The following is a 25,045-nucleotide window of genomic DNA, read 5'->3' as shown; positions in this document are numbered from 1 at the left end:
GGCTCAAGGCAGCTTAACATTCTAAAAATTAAAAACATACTAAATAGGGATCAACACCATTCCCACCCACCCCCAAATGCCTGCAGCTTAAGGGCGATTCTGCATCTAGCATTTGCTCCACATTTTCTCAACTGGGAGGAAAAAGTGCAGCTCAAAACAACATTCAAACACCCCGGGCCAATGCCATGCTGACTGCAACTTCACCCCTGAATGGCCATAAATCTATGCAGAAGGTACCATAAAACCCGATGACCAAAGAAAGCGAAAGCGGCATGCAGTGTGGAGGCTACTATAAAACCCGACAATCAAAGGAAGTGAAAGCAGCATGCAATGCAGAGGGGAGTTTCTGTTCCAACTTGGGTTTCATAAAACAACTGAGGGAAAAGCCAATGCAGAATCACCCTAAACCCTATTAACAGCCCAGACTGATAATACAGCCATACAGAGCCTCCTAAAAGCTCCTAAAGATGGCGCCTCTGTCACCTCAGCCTTTTGCACAAGATGGAAGCCACTGTGAAAAGAGTCTGAGCTCTAGCCGATGCCACACGGGCCACCCTAATGGGGGAATAACTAACAGGAGGCAACCAGACGCTTGTAGTTGGCGTATGGAGACATGTAGGCAAAGATAGTCGTAATCTTCACCCCCAGCCATGTCATGTCACTTCATAGGCAGGAGGCTCTGCTGTAGCTAGAGGTTCATCTAAAAGGCACCATGATAAATGGAACCTTTTCCAGTGCTGTGTCTCTGTGATGGAAATGGGGCTGCCGGGTCAATACTGTGACGTCACTTCCGGGGCAAACCCAGAAGCAATGTCATTGCATTGGCATGATGCTCTAGGATTCACCAGAAACATGGTGAATCCTGGAGTGTCACACCAATGTGATGATGTCACTTCTGGGTTCACCCTGGAAGTAACATCACAGCATTGGTATGATGCCAGTCCTTACTCCCCCCAGTTTCACGTTGGCAACTCTAGGTGGGACTAAACCACCGGGTTTTCTAGCATACCATCTTTCCCAGCTGCCCCAGGCAGGTCCCTGGAGAGGTGGCATATAAATTCGCTAAATATATACTTAATCCTTTCCCCCAAGTAAACCAGTAAGAACAATGGCAACCTCAGCCTTCATGCATGCCCTCCCATTTCTGCTGTTATTAAAGGGATGAATGAAGGATTGAGTGTCAATGCACGGGAAACAGATGTTGAGGCAGCTGTATCCAATCGTGAGACTGTGAGAGTTGCCGAAAGGTCAACTTTCTGCCCTTGAGCAGAATCCTCAATATGACACCCAGAGACATAATCGCATCAGGGATGTGCACTTAAGCCATGGATTGGTAGTAAAATAACTGAAGGAAAAAGCCATTGTTGTCCACATTACAATACATCCAATGGCTAAGAATCAGATTTAGAACAGGATGGGGGAGAAACTGTTTCACAACTACACTTTGCCCTTGAAGTTATCTGAGTGATCTTGGGTCAGCCACTGCCTCTCAGCCTAGCCTACCTCACAGGGTCCTTGTGGGGATAAAATTGAGGAAGGGAGAACGATGTATGCTGCCCTGAGCCCTTTGAAGGAAGGACAGGATAAAAATGCATTTAAATCAGGGCTTTTTGTGTGGAAAAAGCCCAGCAGGAACTCATTAGCATAATAGGCCACACCCAACAGCAGGAACTCATTAGCATATTAGGCCACACCCCTGACAGCACAGCTCATTGGCCATATTAGGCCACACCCCCATGTTACCAGAAGTGTGCTCATCCAGCCACACCCACCTTTTGCTTCTTATTCTGTTTACCTTGTTTGTTGCCAAAACCCAGGGCCTTTTTTTGTAGCAGGGACTCCTTTGCATGTTAGGCCACACACCCCTAATGTAGCCAATCCTAATGAGTTTCTGCTGTTGGGTGTGGCCTATTATGCTAATAAGTTCCTGCTGGGTGTGGCCAACGTGGAAGCCAGCCGGAACTCCGTTCCTGTGTGTTCCTGCCCAAAAATAGCCCTGAAATAAATAATCTTACAAAACTTCCATTGTGACTTCAGGTCCACTCTCAGAATGGTCAGACAGGGGCGTTATAATTTGGACACAGCCACCCGACCAGCCCAGTCTCACCAGATCTCAGAAGCTAAGCAGGGTTGGCCCTGGTTATTATTTCCTGCAGAGGCAAGCAACAGCAAACCACTTCTGTATATCTCTTGTCATGATGGGTGGCCATCAGTCAGCTGCAACTTGATGGCACTTCCCCCCACCACATTTGTGCTTCATGTGCATTCTGGAGACCTACCAAAGCTACCAGAAGATATGCTCCAGTGTGCTTCATTGAAAGTCTATGTCAATGTCACTAAAGTCTGCTCAAAATGTAGTTGGATCGCAGATCTGCTTTTTGCAACAATGAATAAGAATGACACCTGGACTTACTTGGTTTCAGCAGAGCCCCTGGAGAAATCAGATCCCAACAACAGTCATCCAGAAGAATCCAAGTTTATTGAGACATTGATAGGATCCAGACTCTTAACGATTCCTTGTTAGAACTGAGGTTAAGGGTGCGAAGCGAGCAATTATACTTAAATCAAACAGGATGTCAATGGCCCTGGGCCAATCACACCTAAGCTAAAAGCCTGCCTGAATAATGGCATATAATTCTCAGGAGAAAGAGGATCCCAGGGATAGTTAGGTCTCAAGGTTACATGGCCGAGTCAAGACAGATAACAGCATAGTGGCTGGAACCAAAAGTCTACATTCTTGTTCTCAACCCCCACGTGTCCATGGCAACCAAGCCCAAAAAGGGGGCCAGGTTGACTAGGGCTGCCAGCTCTGGAGTCTGAAATACCTGGAGATTTGAGGGTGGAGCCTGGGAAGGTGGGGTTTAGGGAGGGGAGGGACCTCAGTAGGTTATAATACCATACAGGCCACATTCCAAAGCAGCCATTTTCACCAGTAGGAGTGGAATAAATCTTTTAAATCAATGCATGTTTATAAAGCAATCTATGTAGGCTGGAGATCAGTTTTAAATAATTCCAGGAGGTCTTCAGCTGCCCCCTGTAGGCTGTCAACCCGAAGTCTGTTTGTTTCTTAGCCACAAGTATACATATGAAGAACCCTCTGGAACTCTCATAACGAGATGATGACATTGTGCTATGGCAATGCATGAGGTCCTCTTACACATGTGATGAGTGGCCTACAATCGTAGCCATTGTATCATAGCATGAGAGGTAGCCTGTGTGATGGGCAGGGTGGCTAGCTTCAAGATGGGAAATACATGAAGATTTGGGGGGTGGACCCTGGGAAGGGTGGAGCTTGGGAAGGGGAGGGACTTCAATGGGGCATGATGTCATAGAGTCCACCTTCCAAAACAGCCATTTTCTCCAGGCGAATTGATCTCTGGAAATCAGTTGTAGTCTCAGGAGACTGTAGCCATGTGTATGTTTGTAACTGCATTGTCTATACTGTGCTGTTGCTATGTCTGTCAGATGTCTGTGTATCTGTGCATTTGGGACTCAGGGGTTACTGCTGTGTTTGCTGCTATGTTTGTATGGCTGGCTGCACATCTCATGCTTGCCTATGGATGGGCAAGGCTGGCGTTGCCTGCTACAGGACACGTGCCTCCCTGCACCTTCCCAGAGTGCCTCTGGACAAAGAAGACCGGCGCCATTGTACCAGTTGGGACACTTGGAGAAACGACAGGCTTTCCCACCATTGCTGAACTGTGGGAAACCACGTAACTCTCCCTGCTATCTGGTTTTGGCATCACAAAGAAAACTTCCTTTATTGCCCGTCATGGAGCAAGCACATCTCTGCAAGTCAAAGGTAATTTCACCCGCTGATCCTTAAGCTGCCCCACTTCTTCTAAGAGGAGATTTCTTCTCAGCTTGGACCTCAGATAAGTACCGTATAAGCGATATCCTACTGTGTATCCCCCTTGTCTGTTGAATTTATTAATTTCCTTGCTGATTGCTTTCTATATACTATTGTAACTAAGGAACTTGTGTGATTGTGTGTGTGCATCTGTTTTTCGTATGCTTGAAAACTGCTTAGTAAAAAGGCAACATTTATTCATTAAACCTAGCGTGTTGTCTCACTTCCTGGGAAATAGGAGCGTTCGTTGGCCAATCTGACCTCTGTATACACGGGAAAATTACTCACGCCACGCCCACTGTCGTAGATAAGTCTGAGTTGGGCATTCGGAACCGTCCTTAGAGGAGTTCCGGTGACAAGACCTCCAGCCACCACCTGGAGGTTGGCAAGCCTAGTGATAGGGTCTTATAATTTGGTTAGGTAAGGATACTTGCAAGGCTATTGGAACCCCTTGGGTATCAAAGCTTCTGGAGTCTTCCAGTCTCTCAGTAAGCAGAACTGAAATATCTGCCCTCTGGAATGAGTTTTGTGAACTTCTGGATTGGAATTCCAGGCCCATCAAGCTATTTGAAGATGGATTTGGGTGACTTTACCCATTTCTGTGTCTTGTGGGCTTGCAAATGCTGTTCAACGCCTTACAACAAAAGTCAGGCAAGAAAGGTATCTCTTTCCTTGAAGACTTTCGGCTGTGCATTCTTTCCCCAAGAGACTGAGGTGGTTCTGCTGGTAAATATGCATTGAGGTAAGGTTTTAAAAAAAAATCCCACGTTCGCATGAAAAAGTGGAGAGAAAAAACACCCTTCATGTTAAAATGCACTCAACAGACCATAATACCTCCATTTGGAGCCCAAGCTGCCTATCAATTTAAATATGCATTTTAGATGCTTTTCCTTCTATACAAAAACAAATATCCCCTGCCGTCTTTGTCCCAGGAAGCTCCATCAGTGAAATACATATTATTATGTATCCCTACAGCTCTCCCTGTTCTGCCTTTTAAAAACACATAAAGGGGGTTCTTTGTGGCCACTGCTTTAAGTGTTGAACACAATACTTAAGTGAATGGCTTTATTTCCATGGTCAAAGAAACTTTAAATATTTGGGGTTTGGGGAAAAATATCCCAATGTCCCTACAGCATGTCCCTTGAGCATCTTCAGTGGTATACTGCCTCTGAAAGTGGAGGTTTCATCGAGCTATCGAGACTGAAGCTGTTGTTATCCCTATGCTCTGTGATTTTTTTTGAAAAAATTCTGTGCGCATTCCCAATACTAAATCATGGGGTAGTCAGTTCCACAAATGAAAAATTGTGTGTTCATGCATCTGACCTGAATCTGGAGCCAAATCAGTTTTATTTTGTGATCCTGAACTCTGGTATTATAAAAGACGGAGGAAAAAAAATTATAACTTGTCACACTGTTTATAACTTTGTAATTGTCTATCATATTTCTGGGAGGGAAAGTGGCATACTGGAGCCTCATCTCATCAGACCTCAGAAGCTAGGCAAGGTATCTGCTTGGATGAGAGACCACCAAGGGAAGCTCTGCAGAGGAAGGCAACAGCAAATCACCTCACATTTACCTATTACCTTGGGGAAAAAATCCCTTGCTGGGACCACCATAAGTCAGCTGTGACGTGATGGTATCCACACACCCTTTTTTTTACTGTTAAGTCACAACAACCCTATAGGGTTTTCAAGAGATGTTCAGAAGTTGTTTGCCATTGCCTGGCTCTTCAGAGACCCCAATATTCCTTGGTCATCATCCATTCAAACACCAACCAGGGCCAACACTGCTTCATTTCCAAGATCTGATGATATCAGGCTAGCCTGAGCTATCCAGGTGAGGCCTACCTCCCCCTAAAGGTAAAGGTTCCCTTGCTCGAAAGCCAGTCGAATCCGACTCTAGGGTTGCGGTGCTCATCTCTGTTTCAAAGCCGAAGAGCCAGCGCTGTCCGAAGACGTTTCCGTGGTCATGTGGCCGGCATGACTAAACACCAAGGCACACGGAACGCTGTTACCTTCCCACTGAAGTGGTACCTATTCATCTACTTGCAATTTCTTGCTTTCGAACTGCTAGGTTGGCAGGAGACCTCCCCCTAGCCACCTATATTCTAATATGCTCTGGGGGGGGCATGTGTGGTAGGCAGTGTTCCCTCTAAGCTAAGTCAGTGTGAGCTGGCTCACAGTTTTTTAGCCTCCAGCTCACAGATTTTTGTCTTAGCTCAGGAAGGATGGCTCCAGAGCAAACTAATTTATGCAGCAGCCAAATCACTCGCTCACAGCTTTAATGCCAGTAGCTCACAAAGTAGAATTTTCGCTTACAAGACTCCACAGCTTAGAGGGGGCATTGGTGGTAGGTAGCAGATAAAGGGCCAAGATCCAAAAGGCAGGGTGCTGATAAGAGGGGGAAGAACCAACAGTGGTGCAATGAAATACAGGAAATTGTCACATAACAGGCACAGGCAGGCAAGCTCTGGTGCCCACACGAAGTCCAGAGTCAGTCCCGGAAGTCCACAAGCCAAGAGTGCACAAGCCAGAGGGTCATTGCCAGAAGGGGTAAAGCAGAGAGCATAGTCAGGAGGTCAAAGGGTTATCCACAAGCCAGAGAGTCACAAATTCAAAGCTCCAAGCCAGTCCAAGGTCACATGAAGAAAGCATATAGTGACCACAGAGTCCAGCAAAATGACTTGCTGCCTCCACAGCATGTAGGCTCCCAGCCCTGTTTTTTTTAGGCACCTGCTTACAAGCTCTTGTTAGCAGCCAGCTGTTTGGGCGTACTGCCGCAACTACTCCAAGCTGTCATCAGCAAACAGCTGGCAATGGGCCAGGAGACAAGCACTCTGCCTCCTTGCTTGCAGCTCCCTTCTAAGCTTCTGTCTCCGGCACTCCAAGGGTGGAGGTCAGGCTGGTGGACTGGTCTTAATCAACCGAGTCTCACCTGCTGGGCAGTGGCTCTGGATCAGCTGTTGGTGGTGAGTCTTGGCCAGCCTGCAGCTCATCGGCCTTTTTGCTGGCTTCTGCTGACTCAGAGCCAGCCATGCATGGCTCCCCTTTTCCTGAGGAGTCCTCCTCCCTTGAGGACTCCATGGTGAGCTCAGGGTAACCCATGACAGAAATAACTGGTGGGAAACCAAAAGCCAAGGAAAATGTACCACTTTGGAAATCCAGGGTGGTACATCTATGGCAATAGTTGTCAGCCTAGGGTTCCCAGTTCTGGCTTGGGAAAATACCTGGAGATTTTAGGGGTGGTTGCCCTTCCAAGTACTAGTCATGGCCGACCCTGCTTATCTTCCAACATCTGATGAGACTGGGCTAACCAGGGTCATGATGCAGAGGCAGGCAATGGCAAGCCACCTCTGAAACATCTCTTGCCTAAAAAGAACTCTAGCTCACCACTGAGTGGTGCATAATGCTAAAAGTGCTAGAACTTCTGGCTGCCAGACAGTCTTAGGATCTCCTGACTATACTACACACAGTACCATACAATAATTAATTAGTTAATTTAGGAGTGGATCCTGGAGAGGGTGGGGTTTGGGGAGGGGAGGGGAAGGATCTCTGCAGGGTAGAATGCCATAAAGACCACCCTCCAAAGCAGCCCATTTTCTCCAGGGGAACTGATCTTGATTGTCTGGAGATCAATAGCAATAGTGGGAGATCTCCAGGTGCCACCTGGAGGTTGCCAGCCCTATGTCAGGCATGACAGCTAAATGAAACCTCCATATTCAGAGGCAATATGCTTTTGACATTCAGATGCTTCATACTCAGCTTCTTGTATTCCCTAGTGACATCTGGTTAGCTGCTGTTAGAAATAGGATGCTGGACTTTAATCCTACAGAAGGATGGGTGGGGGAGAGACCCTCACAGGGCCCTGTACGGTGATATGACTGTGAGTTCTGTTTTTGTTTTGTTTTTTAAACTAATTCATCTTGTTTACTGTGATCTGAATTACAGAATTTGTTAAGCCAATTTCCAAGTTGCTCTATACACACTGATGAAGATATGTAAAATTTTTCTGTTCAAAGCGATATTTACATTAAAGCCTTCTTTGGAGAAAGCATGCTTCTGTCAAAGAAGGCTATACTTACAGCTTGCAGATTGAGGCGAGTGCAACTGTTGCATGCATGCATTCTATGATGGGCCCCTCGCTTGTTCAGTTCTGTGAGGCGGATTTCCCCTCCACCAAAACTGCTGTTCCCCGCTCTGACTGAGCAGTCTCCTTGTAGTGTGTGCTAATACATGAATTATAACTTTTTGCGTGTCCCACCTGGTGACAGAGGAGTTAATTGGTTTCTGCCTAGGCCAGAGATTTATTGTAGAAAAGTAGAAGTCCCCTTGATATTCCATTTTGTAAATGGCACTTGACACAAAATAGAGATCAAACAGGAATGTTGATTTTATTAAACAGGCATCGCTGGGTAGGAATAGGCAGGGGACGAAAAAACTGAGGTAAATGTTAAAGTATTTACAGGATATAATATTTTGAACTCACAGCACAGTATTGTTGCAACTTAATTTCTTAGAGACTCAGTTCCTAACAGTGAGAGGTTTGTTTGTCTTGGACATTTCTTAACAGCAACAAGGTGTCTTGATAAAGATCCATATAACTATCGTAGTTTCCTGGAGGCTAGTACTTTCTTCCTGTACTTAAATCCTTCCCTTGTGGAAGTTAGAGTTCCTTTTGATGCTAAAGGTAAAGGTTTCCCTTGCTTGAGAGCTAGTCGAACCCAACTCTAGGGGGCGGTGCTCATCTCCGTTTCCAAGCCGAAGAGCCAGCGCTGTCCGAAGACATTTCCATGGTCATGTGGCCAGCATGACTAAATGCCAAGGCTCACGGGCCGCTGTTACCTTCCCACCAAAGCAGTACCTATTTATCTACTTGCAATCTCTTGCTTTCGAACGGCTAGGTTGGCAGGAGCTGGGGCCAGAGATGGGAGCTCACTCCATCACGCGGCACTCGGGTCTCGAACTGCTGAACTTCCAGTCTGCAGCTCAGCGTCTTAACCTCTGAGCCACCGCGGCCCAGCCTTTTGATGCTAGAGGAGTCTAAAACTGTTTCCTTTTCCACACCAACCAGGGGTCCCTTCTGAGTTGGACTCACTGAATAACTGAGAAGGAAAAATTCTCTCCTAGAGGCAATGTTCCTTTTCTATTTGGCTAGACTGGCAGTTTCAACCTACTGACCAATCTCTTCTGCCAAACCTGATCCTCATTTCTTAACACTGTGAATAAATGGTTTTCAGCCTGGCTGACGCTTAAAGTCCCTGTTTTGAACTTTTCCTCAGATTCTGTTAGTATTCAATAAGGGCAAGGAGTTGTGTCCCTTCACCTTAAAAAAATGACTTTGCCTGATTCCCTCTAACCAACACACCAACTCCAACTGTCTGGCTACTGACTCGCCAGAGATGACAAACAGCCAGAAAAGATCCTTTCCCTCAGCACTCAGCTGCTCTTAAAGTTCTCCTCAGTTGGCGCTGATCAATTGGGGGGGTAACCAGGTTTGATTCCCCACTCCTCCACTTGCACCTGGCTGGATGACCTTGGGAAAGCTGTAGTTCTGATAAGGGCTGTTCTTGAAAAAAAGAGCAGTTTCTGTCAGAGCTCTCTCAGCCCCACCTACCTCACAGGGTGTCTGTTGTGGGGAGGGGAAGGGAAAGGGGTTTGTAAGCCGCTCTGAGACACCTTTGGGTAGTGAAGGGTGGGGTATAAATCCAATCCTCCTCCTCCTCCTCCTCCTCCTCCTCCTCCTCTTCTTCATTGATTGTTTAAATGTTTTAACAGTGTTAAATGTTTTAAGTTTTAAATATTTTGACCATAGAGTTTTCCCTTGGATGACTGTGGCCCCGGCCCCACCGTGCCCGGCGTGGTCGCGTCACTTCCTGGTGACATGCACGTCGGGGCGGAGTTCCCCTTGGGGGCCGATCCGGCGGAGGCAGGGAACGGGCCTCTGGGGCGGGGGTTTCCCCGCCCCCCCCGGGGGGAATTGACAAGCCTAGTCTGCTCTGTGTTGCATGGATATCAGCTGAAATTCTATAATAGTCCAGGCCTCACCATAGGCTGGCAACCCTCTGAGTAATCCTTGAAGAAGCAGACACTTGCACATCATTATTATCGCTCAGGGCAGTTCACAACATAAAACCAACAAAAATTAGAAACACTAAAACAATAAATAGAAACAGCAGATAAAACCAAAACCCATGCCTTTTATTGGACAGAGATTACCTCAAGAAATCCCAGGGCCCAAGTGATAGCCTGAACAGCAAGGGCACTGGAGAAGGGGTCATGGACAAGCCCATGGACGGGGGGGTGGGGGCAGATGGTTGAACACCCACTGCCTCAACCAAAGCCCTGGCGGAATTGCTCCGTTTTACAAGCCCTGCAGAATTGTAAGAGGTCCCGAGGGGCCCTGATCTCCTGGTTGAGGCTAAATGGACATTCCCCAGGCCTGGGACCACCCGAAGATGTTGCTCAGAAGAGGGTAGAGCTCTCCAGGGCTCATACTGGGACAGAAAATCCCACAGGTATGATGGTCCCAGGCCACAGCTTGGTTTGGGGACCGTCTTCCTCACAAGCTGAGGAAGCTGGCTGGCTTCTCTCCTATCAGCGAGTCGAGGTCTCTGAATGACAGGCAAGATTCTGAAGATCATGCATTTTCTGAGGAGAAATATTCCTTCCAAGTCATGTGTGGGAAAGGGTGGGAAGGAGGAAATCATGAAGCTGAGGGCATCCATTTGGGTATCCCTGCTCCGGAACAACAGGGCTCCCAAGTTATCCACACATTTGTTGTTCAGTTGCACATGCATAAATCAGTTTGCTCCGGAGCCATCTTTCCTGAGCTGAGACAAAAATGTGTGAGCCGGAGGCTAAAAAACTGTGAGCTAGCTCACACTAACTCAGCTTAGAGGGAACACTGCTAGCAGCCCCCTTGCAATTCACAGCCACAGTGACTGTTGGTGGTACTAATGGCCAACTGTCATTCCAATAAACTTGCACATTGTTGCTAATCTTCTCATTGAAGAAATTCCAAACAGACTCCCAGGAAATCCAGGCTTCCCCCAAAACACAGTCGGAAGCAGTGTGTTATCAGATTAGTCCTGCTTCCTCTTACCTGAGTCAAATCCTTGGCAAAAAATTCATTGTCACTTCCCAGAATGCCATCATCTAGAATCTCCCATCTCTCTCCTATCCGGAATTCCATGATGTAACGGTCAATTGGAAAGCTGTGATTGGCTGGAGGAAGCCATGACAACAGGACACCTTGCTGTGTCCGATTGGCTGTTAGGCACCTCGGTGGAGTAACCAGCACCAGTGGTTCTGGAGTTGTTACAGGGAATGCTGAGCCGTCTTTTAATTTCATGGCTGCTGTCCATCCATACCCTAGAGAATAAACTGCATCATTTAAATTAGGCTGTGGAAAACTCATAGAGATGTATAGTTGGAAATGTGAGGGAGGCAGGAGGAAAAAAGGGGGGGGGGGGGGGGAGTGGGGAGGAAGTGGGAAAAGCAAACATTTTAACAGAAGCTAGACAGATGTTACATAATCAGGAGCTGGGTTGCCAGCCTACAGGTAGTGACTGGAGATCTCCTGGAATTACACTGATCTCCAGGGGACTGATCCCCAGGTGACAGAGATCAGGCCATCTGGACAAAATGGCCACTTTGGGAAGTGGAGTCTATGGCATTGTACCCCATTGAGGTCCCACCCTTCCGCAAACCCTGCCCTCCTCAGGCTCCACCCCCAAAATCTCCAGGTATTTCCCACCCTAGTCAGAAGGCTGCATTTGGTTTTGTCTTACTGTGCCGCCCTTACTACAGCGGCTGGCCACCACATCCTCTCGCCCCTGCTGTCCCTTATGCCTGGAACTCCCTTCCCCAAACATCTGCATTGTGTCATCTCCCTGTTTTCCTCCAAATCCTTCTGTACCCACCTCTTCTGCAAAGTCTTTGGCTTACTCCACACTGCAACTAAGATGAGGCTTAAATAAATGTTAACTTTACTTGCACTTGTCAGCTCCCATCAGACAGGAGACCCAGAAGGAACCACCTTAGAAGAGATAAAGCCCACTAGAGATGCCAGGATGCACTGGAGCCTAGGGGAACTTGGTACCCCCTAGAGGGGACTCCAGCGCAGTAGTTACAGAGAACAATCTGCCCTTAGACCGCCCACCAAATCCAGGGGCTGATATTCGTCCCTTGGCCCATGACTGTGCTCGTCCCATGTCCTGGGACCCTATGCTTGGAGCCTGGGGACAACAAAAGCAGTAGACATGCAGAGAAACTGCCCTCAGAAGTAGAGAGTCACCTGGCAGCACACCACTTCTTTCCCCATAGCTATGCTCCTGAAGAGGAAATTTCTATCATCAGAGCTTTTACGGATGTACTAGGAAGGCTGGGGATTGCAAGCCTGCTAGGAAAACCCTCAAGTACAGCTTGGAAGCTGCACAGCTCCTCATTCTTAATTAGTCTGTGAACAGCTCCTGCTAAAGCAGTATGGGAATCCTAGGACCTGGCTCCAACCTTAGGTTCACTGCAGGAGAGCTTTTCTGCTTGCTTACTGGACTATTGGGTCCTGTGATGCAACAGCAGAAGACCTCTCCTCCCTCTGTTACTTCCCCACTTTCAAAATTTACTAGCATCTCAGGGCAGGGATTGTATGTTCGTTTGTAATGTTCCATATAAACTGATGACACCATATAAAGTACAGTTTCCCAGTCTGTTTCTTTTTAAACAAAAATCACAGGCACAAAGCTTGTTCTATCAGGGTACGGAATGTCGTATTACCCAGTCCTCTTCTCTGGGGCTCACCTAGAGTATTCACAGTGACCACCTCGCTGAAGGAGCTTGTGCCCAGCTTGTTTTGGGCCAAGACACTGAACTGGTAGGCAGTCTCTGGTTCGAGGTTATCCACAAGCAGCCAGCTGGGACCAGCTGGTACTGGGAGAGAGAGCCAGTCATGAGGTCCAAACTGTGCTCGCTTCATCCTGGCGAGACAGAAGAAAAACAATCCAAGGGACAGGCTCTTTGCAGGAAAGGAATCAAAGAGAAAGGACAAGAAAAGAAAAAAAGGAAGGCAGAGAGAAATAGGGTCAATCGCTTAACAAACAACGGTGCTGTTTGGGAGATGGCTTCAAATCTGACCAAGAATTGTGAATATTAAAATATATATATATCAAAATCCTGCACCTGAGTAATCAAACCTACAAGAAAAGCTGGTCTGGAAACCTGCACAAGTTCAGCATATTTGCATGATTATTTTGCATACTTTAATATACAGTTTCTGCTAATTATGAGGAGAGGGAAGGAGCTGTATGGAACACGGTAACCCACAACTGATAACCTTATTAAACAGTTTGTCGGGCAACTGAGATTTCAGCATGCATTACCTACATACCTGCAAGCATACCATTGCCACCATAATAGCTAGGAATTCACAGGTGGCTGAATTCTGAAGCTAATGCTGCATTCTGTTGTCTACACAGTAGACAGCTGACACGGTGTAGGGGTTAGTTTTGGACTGTGGACCAGAATACATGGGTTCAAATCTGAGCTCAGCCATGAAACTCACTAGGTGATCGTAGGCCTAACCTACTTCCCAAGACTGTTTTACACTGCCTGAAGAAAAAGTGGCATCAAAAGTATTTACTACTATGTGGCTTTTCTGCGATTACACAGAATCTTATTACCTCTCTCAAACACAGACCTGTTTATTCCACAATGGAGAGGGGCCAAGAGGCAAAGGCTCTCTGCTTGCCAGCCTAAATTTGAGCACTAAGGACCAAACTAGACATGACTGCATTCTTGCAGCTGCCACTGGGACACAGGCTGCCATTGAAAAATGCTGTGGGGGCCCAATCCTGATTGGGTATGCAACGTGGTGGGCTGAGAGGCTAATTCCCCTTCCAAGTGCCTTCTCACATGCTGAAACAGCAGTGTACACCCGTTTCGGCACTTGAAAATGCATGCGAGGAAAAACAAAAGTGCCCCACTGAGGGCCTGGTTAGGATCGGGGACCTCACATTACTTTTAAAATGATGGCTACAAGGACTCCGTCACATCAGTTTGGCCCTAAGATGCTGTCATTTATACAGGCACAGCTAATGAACTACAGGCAGTCCCCCCCACACCCATCAGTGCAGTAATGGGCAGAATTGATAAGTTCTACACTACTCTTCTGCTCCCTGTGGATTTGAAGCCTGATTATTTGCCAGGGGAAATCTAAACATTTCCTGTTGATGGCTCTCCCTGTGCCACAGAGCCACGTCTGCTGAAAGCCACACATGCAAATCTTAGGCTGCTTGGCTCACCATCCACAGGACTGCTGAGTTCAGCACATAGCCAAGTTTTGCACTGGACCAAGCCCACCTGTACTGCAGTCCCAGGAAAGATGGTATCCACAACGTGATTTCATTCTCTCTGGTCTCATTCCAAGCTCTGCTAATATAACTCAAGGCCAAGCCCCCAAATGGCAAAATGCCCATTGTTCTCCTTTATACTGTGGTAATCAGATGTGCTTATCGTGAACACCTGCTTCAACAGAAAAAGAACTGCTGGCTATGGCATACTGAAGGGCACATACAATTTAGAGCAACAAAGCAGCCAGGATCTAAGTAAAATAGCAAAACAGTTGGCTGACACCTCCAAAGATCCATTAACAAAAGGCACATCTGAACTGCAGACCTTTCAGGCGCTGCAGGAAAATCAGGCCCAGGTTGCTGGCACTGCCCCTTAAATCCATCCATTCCCACTGTGATTGGTCTGTGCCTTTACCCCTGTAACTTCCTCTTCCTATCAACAGACCTTGTCAGTGCAGCAAATCACCTTAACCAGGTGTCTGGAAAAGCAGTCTATAAATGTTCTAAATAAACAATAAAGCACCAAACTAAAGCACAAGCAGTGCACCTCACTCTGCCTCTTTTTGCAATGCTCAGATGCTGCAGCTTTATGGATCAGATGAAGGTGCCTGATATAGTCAGGCCGTTGGTCCATTTAGTGGCTTCTTTTCTCCTCTGATTGGCAGTTAGGGTTGCCAGGTTCCCCCCACCGGGTACCAGCAGGGGGTGGAGGGATAGGGCTGGCAACTCCAGGTTGGGAAACTCCTGGAGATTTGGGGGTGGAGCCTGGGGAGGACAGGGACCTCAGTGGAATACAATGTCATCAGATCTACCCTCCAAAGCATCCATATTCTCCAGGGGAACTGATCTATGTAGTCTGGAAATCAGCTGTAATTCCAGGGGATCCCCAGGTCCCACCTGGAGGCTGGCATCCCTACGGGCAATAGTGCCCCACTTAGGCCAAATATACACAAAAGGCACGATACAAGAGAATCCTGGGATAGTGAGAAAGAGGGGGGGGGGAAAGAGCTTAGCGTGGCACTGAGAAGTGAACCATGGACATCTAACTATGATTTCTAAGTGGTGCATCAAATGAAGAAGGGCTTTCTTGGAAGCTTACCAAGGCCCCTCCGTGAAGTGGACTGCAACAATGGGAATACGTAACCACAGAAGGGTGAGTGCTTCAGGCCACATTCAGTGCAGTGGTTGGGCCTACCAAATCTAGATAGTACCCTCACAAGCTAACCAGCTGCCATAGAATATTCCCCAGAATCCCCTGCAAAGCACTGACGTTCAAAGCCAGGTATCTGGAGAGATTAATTTGTGTGGCATAGGTTCCCTGAAGGAAGTTCCAAAGCTGCTCCGCCTTAGATCCTTCTCAACTGGACATTCCAAAAAGGAGAACCTTGTAGCCACAGGTGTGGTTTAATATGGGAATCCACCACAGCAGATGTCTACACTCATCTCCCACACTTCTGGCAAGTCCTCGCCAATGTTCCCTCTAAGCTGTGGAGTCTTGTGAGCAAAAATTCTACTTTGTGAGCTACTGGCATTAAAGTAGTGAGCAAGTGATTTGGCTGCTGCATAAATTAGTTTGCTCTGGAGCCGTCGTTCCTGAGCTAAGACAAAAATGTGTGAGCCGGAGGCTAAAAAACGGTGAGCTAGCTCACACTAACTCAGCTTAGAGGGAACCCTGGTCCTCGCACAGCCTTGTGCCAAGAACCATCCCACCACCCTGCCTGCCTGATGCTTCACTTTCACACCACATTAGCCTATTTTTAAAACCAGGGTCTGAAAATACCTACGGTCCTCAATAAGTCAAGTAAAAATACGCCAAGGAAATTGGCAACAAGCACTGCAGAAGCAGCTGGCATTTCTCCTACAAGGTGAGATATGGCTGGGAAGGGAGGGAGTTTAATCGTTCCTTCGCAAGGACATTTTGCTCACAGAGGCAGCTGTAAGAATTTTGTGCCTTATGCCTGCTCCCATGATTGGGCAGGGCTTTTGTCCTCCTCCCTTTGCTTTCCTCCTCTTTCTCTCTCTCTCTCATATCTTTTCCTTCCTTACTCCTGCTTCTCCTTTTGTCTTCCTATATAATCACATAACTCTCTCCTTCCTGAACACCAGCATTATCCTGTTTCTGAAGCTGAGCAGATTTTATTATCAGAAGCACATATCCAGTCTTTATCACTCAACTCCATCTGGTCAGGTTTAAAAAAAGGGGAGAGAGAAAAGAAAGAAGGTGGTGGAGGGGAGAAAACCCCAAGGGTTTGATGGAAAGAACATGACTAAGTTGGAGAAGGTCACTGTCACCTCTACATTCTACGCTGCTGCTGGACTCCAATGAAGGGACCGAATGCCAATCAGCTCAGAGGCCGGGTGAGGGACCAGTCAGTCCTACAGCACATAAATAGTTCAGAAGGCAAGAGATCTGCTGGAGCAGCATTTTGGTGTCTGACCATCCTGCCCCAGGGCTATCAGTCAGGACTGTGATCCCTAGGGAATGGTTCAGACATGCATGCCAATCATTTGTTTGTTTGACATTGGATGATACATAGCTGAAAGTGTCAGCTGACTCCAGGGTTGAAATTTAGGGGAGGTGGGTATATATGATTCAAAGTGCATGTGATGATCCTGCAGAAACACCTCTAACTGTTATTTTTTTTTTAAGTAAGCACAACAGAATATCCTTAATATACAGGAATTTATCTTGGATAGGTTCTGCTTACAGCAGGTCTTTGAGTTTCGCTGTGATTCCTACTCAGCCCCACAGACATCTTTCTCTCACCCTGTTCTATCAAACCTAAAATACTCCAGTGACAAGCACTGCCTATGAAATGGCAAGACACAAAAGTTCTCTCTGTGATGACTCATTCACAAATTCTAGTCATCATTTGATTTCACAGTCATGGAAACAATGGATATGCAAGTAAAACAATTTATGTTATGTGGATTACACCACTGAGTAGCTTCTTAGCCAGGACCATGTGGCTTGAGGGTTTGGTTTAAGAAGGAAGGATGTCGACATCATAAGGAGGACTGAGATTTCTCAAAATCTAGTAAATTTCTGTCCTGTTCCAGAAGCTGTGCTAGACCTCTCTGTTCTGGAATACATTCTGCAAGCAGGCTGTGGATCTGGCCCTACCTGCGGCGGAGATGTATGGTGCATAGCAAACACTAATGATATATGTCCCTGTGGGAAACCGTGGCTCAGTGGGAGGCCACCTACCTGACATGCAGTAAGCCCAGGTTTAATCTTTAGCATCTACCATTGAAGGATTTCCAAAAGCAGTGGCTGAAAAACGCCTTTCTCTACCTGAGAACCTGGAGAGCCTATGCCAGTCAAAACTGAACCAGATGGCCCGATGGCCCAACAAAGCGTAAGGCAGCTTCAAACGTATGGCATCTCTGATCTATTTTAGATTAAATTCTAGCAAATCTTGGCATCCATGAATTTGTACAGCGAATCAGGACGGTACCTAAACTTCAAGAAACGAGGGTGTTCTATCAGCTACGGCATTATGAAGACAGTCACAGATACAAACATCTCTTAGGCAAGGTTACAGGACAGAACAAAAAATACCCTTATCACAATCCAGCAAGAAGCACTGCATGAGGCTCCTGTACCATATTAGCATGCAATTAATTTAATTTTGGAGATTTCCATTGTAAATTGTAGCACTTCAGACCCTATTTATATAGCTTCTTAGGTTCTAATTGTTCTTCACAAGCCTCCATAGTTCCCATCAACTACTCAGGCAGCTTCATGCTGGGAAACAAACTCTTCCGTTTGCCTTTAATGAGGGGCCAATGGGAATCAATTATATTTGCATACTCAAGTGTCTTTCTCTGTGTTACTGCAGAAGGAAATGTTTCTGAAGCATGCAGACAAAATAATTTAAAAAATTAAATAATGAAAATTAATGACAAAGGAGATGGTAGATGCTAGTAACAGAACGCTCATGCAATTAAGAGAGTTGGCTCCCATCAGTGATCAGAATCTGGACCAACAGTGTAGGGTCTTGCCTGTGCAAGGGCAAGGCATATGCTGTACATGCAGAACGTTCTAGGTTACACCCTTGGCCCCTCCAGCTAAAGGGTTTCAGGTAACGGCTCTTGGGAAAGATTGCCCTCTGACTGAGTTGCTGGAAAGCTAATGCCAAAACAGACAGTACTGAACTAGGTGGATGAGGGGGCTGATTTGGTATAAGGAAGGAAATTGATAGGCACAGTGGAGGGCTACTTAATGCTTTGCGTGGGGTTGTGGCTCAATAGTAACGCACACGCTTTATATGTGGAATGTCCCATGTTCAATCCCTGTCATCTCCAAGTAAAGATCTCAGGTGTCCGGGAAGACCCTTCTCTGCTTGAGACCTTGGAAAACTGTTGGCCAGTCAGCGAAGCTGATATTGAGGATGACCAAGTTGTTGTGTTGTTGTTTTTTTAAAGAAGCACTAAATTGTGCACTCCTGTGCAGTTATTCCAGTCTAAACCCACTGATTTAAAGAGATTTAGGACACCTGGGCACATTAATACAAACAAAGCAAGGCTTTACTGGCTCCTATCAGATAAGAATGCAGAGATTACACATTCAGTTGCTGAGTTTTGTGCATTAATTCTTAGATTGCAAGAGTCGCATTTTAAAAGTTCTTAAATTGAGGTTTCTATTTTCATATATTATGAGTGGTTTTTTTTCTCTTCCTCACATATTATGCTTTCTCTGTGGTCTTAAGACCGTAATAATAAACTATACTATACTATAGAGAGACTTAGATTGGAGTAACAATGTACAGGATTGCACTTTTAAGAGCCCCAGATTCTCAGTTCAGGAATTTCAGTCATCTAGATACCAAACTGACCTGAACACCAAGCCCCCCACCACCACCACCCCAACAAGGAAATGCTCTAATTCACAAGAAGAAGGTATCTATGGGCACTTAGGGAGGCTGGACTTGTTCTGAACAATGAGTAAAACTTCACAGTTCTTTTTCAAAAGCACTACAATGAAAAGGAAAAACAACCACTAAAATATAGTCAGCTAGTCACTCAAGTGTTGTTGTTTTTTTAATTTGAAATTAATATTTTACAGCACTCTTTATTTTCCTCTCACTTCTGCTGAAAAACCCTCTATGGCCCCGGTCACACAGGCCGGATATCGCCGGGGGGGGGGGAGGCGTGGCTGTTTGCCCCGCAGCGAAATAATGCACGACTGCGCGATCAGGCGTCCCCTCGTGGTCCCGTCGAGGTCCCGTGGTTAGGGGGGAGGTGCCAATTGCATGACATGCCAAAGAAGTGGCACAGCATGGCAAACGGGGTTGTGGGGTTTTTTTAACCTGATGTGCATGCCCCGTTGGGTGCTTCTGCGCATCCCTGGAGACTTCGGGGGAAAAAACCTTTTCGCAATGGGGCATGGGCGGGCGCCGGATGCCACCGGAAACGCGATCAGACGCCCACCCTTGCCCCGCGGTTTCCGGAAACTAGTACCTCCGAGGTACTAGTTTTTAACCGCACATCTTCGGAGGGAAGCCTCGGGTTCACCACGGGAGCTCTACACTTCCCAGATGTGGCGGTGTGATCGTGCCCGGAAAATCCGCCTATCTTCCGTCGCAGTAGCATGGCTACTGCTCCGTGTGACCGCAGCCTATATATGTTTTTCAGCTTACTGTAGGCCCCGGTCACATGGGCCAGATAACGCGGGGGGTGAGGTGTGGCTGTTCACCCCGGAGCAAAATAAAGCGCGGTAACCCGATCACACGGTCCCCTGAGTCTCCGTGCTTCAGCTGTTAGCTGGCGGATCACACGGTGATGCTGCAGTGTGGCAAAGAAGCGGCGCGGAGCAATCACACAAGCGTTTTGTGTTTGCGCGCATGCGCAGTTCCGTGGAGCAGCACTGCTTTCAGTTTTGTGTTTGTGTGCATGCGTTACGAAAAACATCCGGTTTGCGACGGGACGTGGACGGGCGCCAGATACCACGGGATACTAGCGCTCCCGCGATCAGACGCCCGCCTGTGCCACACGTTTTCCAGATACTAGTGCACTTTCCTTGGTACTTTTTAACTCCACATCTTCGGTGGGATGCCACAGGTGCGCTATGCTTCCCAGATGTTGCAGTGTGATTGCGCCCCGAAAATCCACCCGACATTCGTGCCTTTCACGTGGCAAATTCCCCATGTGACTGGGGCCGTACTCTACCAAAGCTGTAGCCAAGGTGAGTGGTGGATGCATAAGCCTTACCTAGAGAAGTGCTTTGCTATATTTATTTATTTTAGAAAAATACATTTTTTAAAATTTATGTAATTTGCTTTAAAAAAAAAAGTGTACCTTGCTTCTAATGGCACAAAATAGCTTCTAATAAAAACTATAAGAACATTCTCAGAGACAAGAACAGCCTGAGGGGGAGCCAGGGTGTAAGGCTCTGGACTCCATGTTGGCATTGGTTGGTCCACTGGAAGTGGATCTGTTGACACGTGGAACCCACGATGCTATCAGGGCTGCGAGAGAAAAGTAGATGTAGTATAAGTAGTTCCCTCTCCCAGCCTCAGGTGGCAGAGGGGTGGTCTGCACTTGGAGGACTGCCAAAAGGAATCAGTAGGACTGGAGGGCTGGGAAAGCCCCACTATGGCTGGTAGTCATACCTCTACCTCAATGAGTAGGAGAAAGCAGGAACAAGGGCACTGGCAGGAACCAAGGACAGCATCTACTGTACTGTCATGGAGGAGCCAGACTGATTTGAGTTGGACAACTGATGGCTCACCTCAAGGCAACAGCTAGAAGGAAGATCCAGTGTGCCAGGGCAGATACCTGGAACTTACAGTTTCCCAGGGCTGACAATGAGGTGAGCCACAATCTAGGTGAAGGGAAGAGCTAAGACAACCTAGCAGGTCACCAGGCAAGGCATGTGGGAGTGCACGGTGGAACAAAAACAATCATTTCCCAAAATTTCAGCTCAATCAAGAACTGGAAATCTGTATTATCGCACCCCGCCCCTCCAAAAAAACACAGCAAGACAGAACCAGCAGAGCGTACATAATTCATCAGACTAGTGAGGATACCACTGGGAAAGCAATTGGTCTCACTGAGGTGAAGTGAACCTCTGGGAAGGAGACACCCTCCAATAACAATTGATAAGCTAAGCAGAGACAGCCAGTGATCTTTGAGGGGCAAGGTAGTTCTTCAAATATGAGGGTCCCAGGACACAAAGGACTTTAAAATGCTAAGAACAGCATCTTAAATTGTCCCTGACAACAAATCAGCATCCAAGCAATTATTGTAAAATAAGGCTTGTATAGGCACAGCGTCTAACATCAAACAGAAGTTGGTCTGCTGCACTGAGCTGAAGTTTTGAATAGCGCCACTTCAGTTTAAAAAACAGCAGCTAGTCATTTGGTGTGTTTTTTTAAGAATGTGAATATTTCTTGTTAAGAACAAAAGCATCCCTCTTGAACTCCTTCTAATTGTGAGCAGCGCAAACTTATTATTTAACAAGGAAGGTACTCTTTAGGTAAATGCTTCTGAAACTAAAAATCATGGTTTCTGGTGCTAACAATTGATAGATGCTACCACACAGAGACATAAGCTTGATAACACAATTATAGAAGTTCCTGTTGATGATGATGAGGAAATCACAGATTCTCCGTTAATTTCTCTGAAGTGCTACTTGAAAACAGGGCAGCTGGCAAGACTACTGATAGCCTAGCAGTTAACCACTGATCAGAAGCTGCATGCTCCAAAAGGGGTTTATTCAGTTGGAAAGGTCTTGGGTATAGATAATTTCTGCAGTTTCTATATAAAGGATGGTGCCACACAAGTGGCTTAATGCTACATGGGGTTCCTTAAGGTTTAATAATGGTATAGCGGAGAATTTCAGGAGCTGCAGCTCGTCATAGTAACAATGGTGCCAGTGTGACAATAGCTGCAACCTAAGTACAACTCCAAATCTACATCGTTTTTAAGGTATGGAACAGAGATAAGAAAACTCTCTGGACTGGCACTATCTAGAAATCCAGTTTTTTGGAACGTTGACAGAAAAGTCTAAGACAATGCCAAATTTACTTCTGAAAGTCCTCTGAAATCTCAAAAAGACCTTGCCCATTCTCATAGGTTTTTCTGCCAGCATTGATATTGTTCCCATCCTCCCCTTCAAGGCTTCCCTTCATCTTGCAAACTGTAGTTTGCCAGGCCATCAAAGCCATTATTCAGGCCCCAAGAAACTATAATTCCAAGGAATCTTTCTGCCAGAAACTTCCCATTTTGAAGGCTTTGGGATTCTAATGAAGGTCAGAGTAGCAGTACCCTTTCTCTTGGCCCCCCCTCCCCCTAGTCACTGCGACAGGAAATAAATTTTGGGGAAGGAAGGAAATGTGTCGAAGGAGACTTGGAAGGGCCCAAATCATTTGCAAGTTTCCAAATTCAAAAGGATTTTGGTGCGTATCTTACAAGCTTGTTACTTCTGAACCGGGACAGAGGGTTAAGCTTGTTTCCAAACTTCTCCCAATTCTGAAAAACTTGGCTATGTCATGAGCGCAACGAGGCTGCCCCAGAGTTGCCTTTTGTTTGCATTCCAGAGGGATGCAGCACCTTCTATGAGTTAGTGTGTCATCTGAACACACATGATGCAGCAACCCTGTGGTCAGCAACATGGTCAGTGCCTGTGGACAGCCTCCCAAGTGTTGAGGTTCAAGGAGGAAAAGGTGAAGGTAAACACATGTAATATAAATAAAATTAATTATCCTCTCCCTTTGGAATGGAGACATTTAGCTCCATTCTGTTCCATGAGCAGGGACTCAAAATGCTCTCTAAAGACAGACACGTCTGCATCTCTTGTTCCTTCCACTCATCATGAGAACACAGCAGACATCTAAGCATGTCAGTCCAAAGAATGGTTAAAGTGAACTCGGCCTGAGAATGGCAAATCCCACGCCTACTCCGAGCTCTGGCCGAGTAGGAAAGAAAAGAAGCAGAGAGCAAAGCATGCTGGGATGACTCACAGAGGGCCGTACCAAACTGAGAATGTCTGTTCATATCCGCCATCATAGCCAGGCTCCCAGGAGACGTTGGCAGAGGTCATGGAGACTGTGACGCGGACACTGCCTGGGGCGTGGGGGCTTGTGCCTGAAAGGAGGGGAAAACAGACAGCAGAGTCATAAATAAGGATGCACAGAGAGCCCTACAGGCAAAGCAACCAGGATAACCTTTGGTTTTGAACTAATACCACTGTTTGAGGGATGGTCCCCCCCAACCCATACTGGCCTTCTACTTAACTTCAGCTTTTTCCAGGGAACAATTATAAAAATTAACATTAATTCTGGCAACACTGTTAGCAAGAAAGAAAGAAAGCTGGCGTCCTCTGACTGCATCTCTCTTAAAGACACTTCTGATTGCACTGCAGAGTCTGTAGGCAGTACTGCACATCTCTGGGTCAGCTCCAAACATGATGCAAAGCTAGTTCTTGCGGTCTGTGCTGCAGGCTGGTTCAACAGCTCTTGTCACTGTGTTAGTAAGGACTGTGCACTGCATTAGGTCCTGAACCATCAGGATGCTCTTAAATGTGTAAGGTGCTATAAAGTTGCAACTGATTTCTGTAAGGTTTTCAAGGCAAACAGACCGACAGAGATGGTTTGCCATTGCTTGCCTCTGTGTAGCGATCCTGGGCTTCCTTGGTGGCCTGTCATCCAAGTACTAATCAGGGCTGAACCTGCTGACCTTCTGAGATCTGACAACATCAGGCTAGCCTGGATTATCCTGGGCAGAGATAAGAATGAGCCACAGACTGTGATGAGGTATCCTTCAGAGGGGGATTAGAAAAGCTCATGGAAGATAGCCCTTGATGGACCTGTTAGTCATGATAATTAAATGGAATTTCCGTGTTCAGCAGAAGTAATCCTCTGAATGCCAGGTGCTTAGGGACACCAACAGAGGGAGGTTTTGGCCTCTGGGACCTACTTGCGGGCTTCCCAGAAGCATTTGGTTGGCCACTGTGTGAAGCAGGAAGCCAGACTAGATAGACCACTGATGTGATCCAGCACAGCTGCTCTTACAGTCCAAGATAAGGGGAGAGCCTGTATTCAAATAACCAAAAGGTTAATTGGTCTGGGTGTTAAACTCACCTTGTAGAAAAAAAGCAGAGAAAGGGATGGGGCAACAGTGTGTCCAAAGCCTCTGACTTTTCTAGGCCTGCTTGCACAGACACCACAAGTTCACTAACATATAGAGGAGGGAGTGGCATCATGCCAGCTGGCCCTGCCCCCAGCCTCCATGCATTCAGCAGATGGTCTGGACAGAATATACAGGCAGACAAAGATGTGCCCATAAGGCTCTGTATAAGCCTTCAGAGACTCTGCCTTTGGCAGGGCTCCTGATCATGCATAGAAGACTGAAACACAGACATAAGAACATAAGAACATAAGAGAAGCCAATGTTGGATCAGGCCAATGGCCCATCTAGTCCAACACTCTATGTCACACAGTGGCCAAAAATACCAGGTGCCATCAGGAGGTCCAGCAGTGGGGCCAGGACACTAGAAGCTCTTCCATGCATACCATAGGCTCTTCCATACATTTAGCTGAACCTGCAGTGGTCAAGGGCAATGCCACTCTGTCCCATGCTCAACTGAATGTGCGGATACCCCTCATCTCTCCTAACAAGAGTATATGGCTTAATTTTTATAGCAATTGTTTAACTCTGACAAACCGCCTCAAATATCTTTGATGGAGCATGAGGCATGTAAATATTTATTTCGTTAAAATACACATATACCTGCCCCAAAAGGCACTCTCTGAAAGGTGCAGATCTGCGGCACTGAAGGACTCGCTTCCTTCCTGCTCAGTGTGCCCCACTTCCGCATACATTATAAGGCACCAAGAATCTCAAGC

General features: G+C 46.7%; 1 protein-coding gene across 1 annotated transcript in view; it reads right to left on the bottom strand.

The window, feature by feature from the left end:
• Positions 1-25,045, bottom strand: part of LOC107118399 (protein turtle homolog B-like) — a gene marked incomplete at its 5' end in the record, with an annotated part of 109,212 nt that overhangs the window by 19,656 nt on the left and 64,511 nt on the right. Inside the window, 3 exons of the mRNA XM_015420727.1 lie at positions 10,952-11,178; positions 12,649-12,824; positions 23,174-23,285. Coding sequence (XP_015276213.1) covers positions 10,952-11,178; positions 12,649-12,824; positions 23,174-23,285 — 515 coding nt within the window. The remainder of the gene's footprint in view (positions 1-10,951; positions 11,179-12,648; positions 12,825-23,173; positions 23,286-25,045) is intronic.

This window comes from Gekko japonicus, unplaced genomic scaffold (assembly GCF_001447785.1).
Source record: "Gekko japonicus isolate JY-2015 unplaced genomic scaffold, Gekko_japonicus_V1.1 scaffold1438, whole genome shotgun sequence".
Taxonomy (NCBI): Eukaryota; Metazoa; Chordata; class Lepidosauria; order Squamata; family Gekkonidae; genus Gekko; species Gekko japonicus.
The sequence above is the reverse complement of the archived record's forward strand: the minus strand, read 5'-3'. Positions and strand labels throughout refer to the sequence as shown.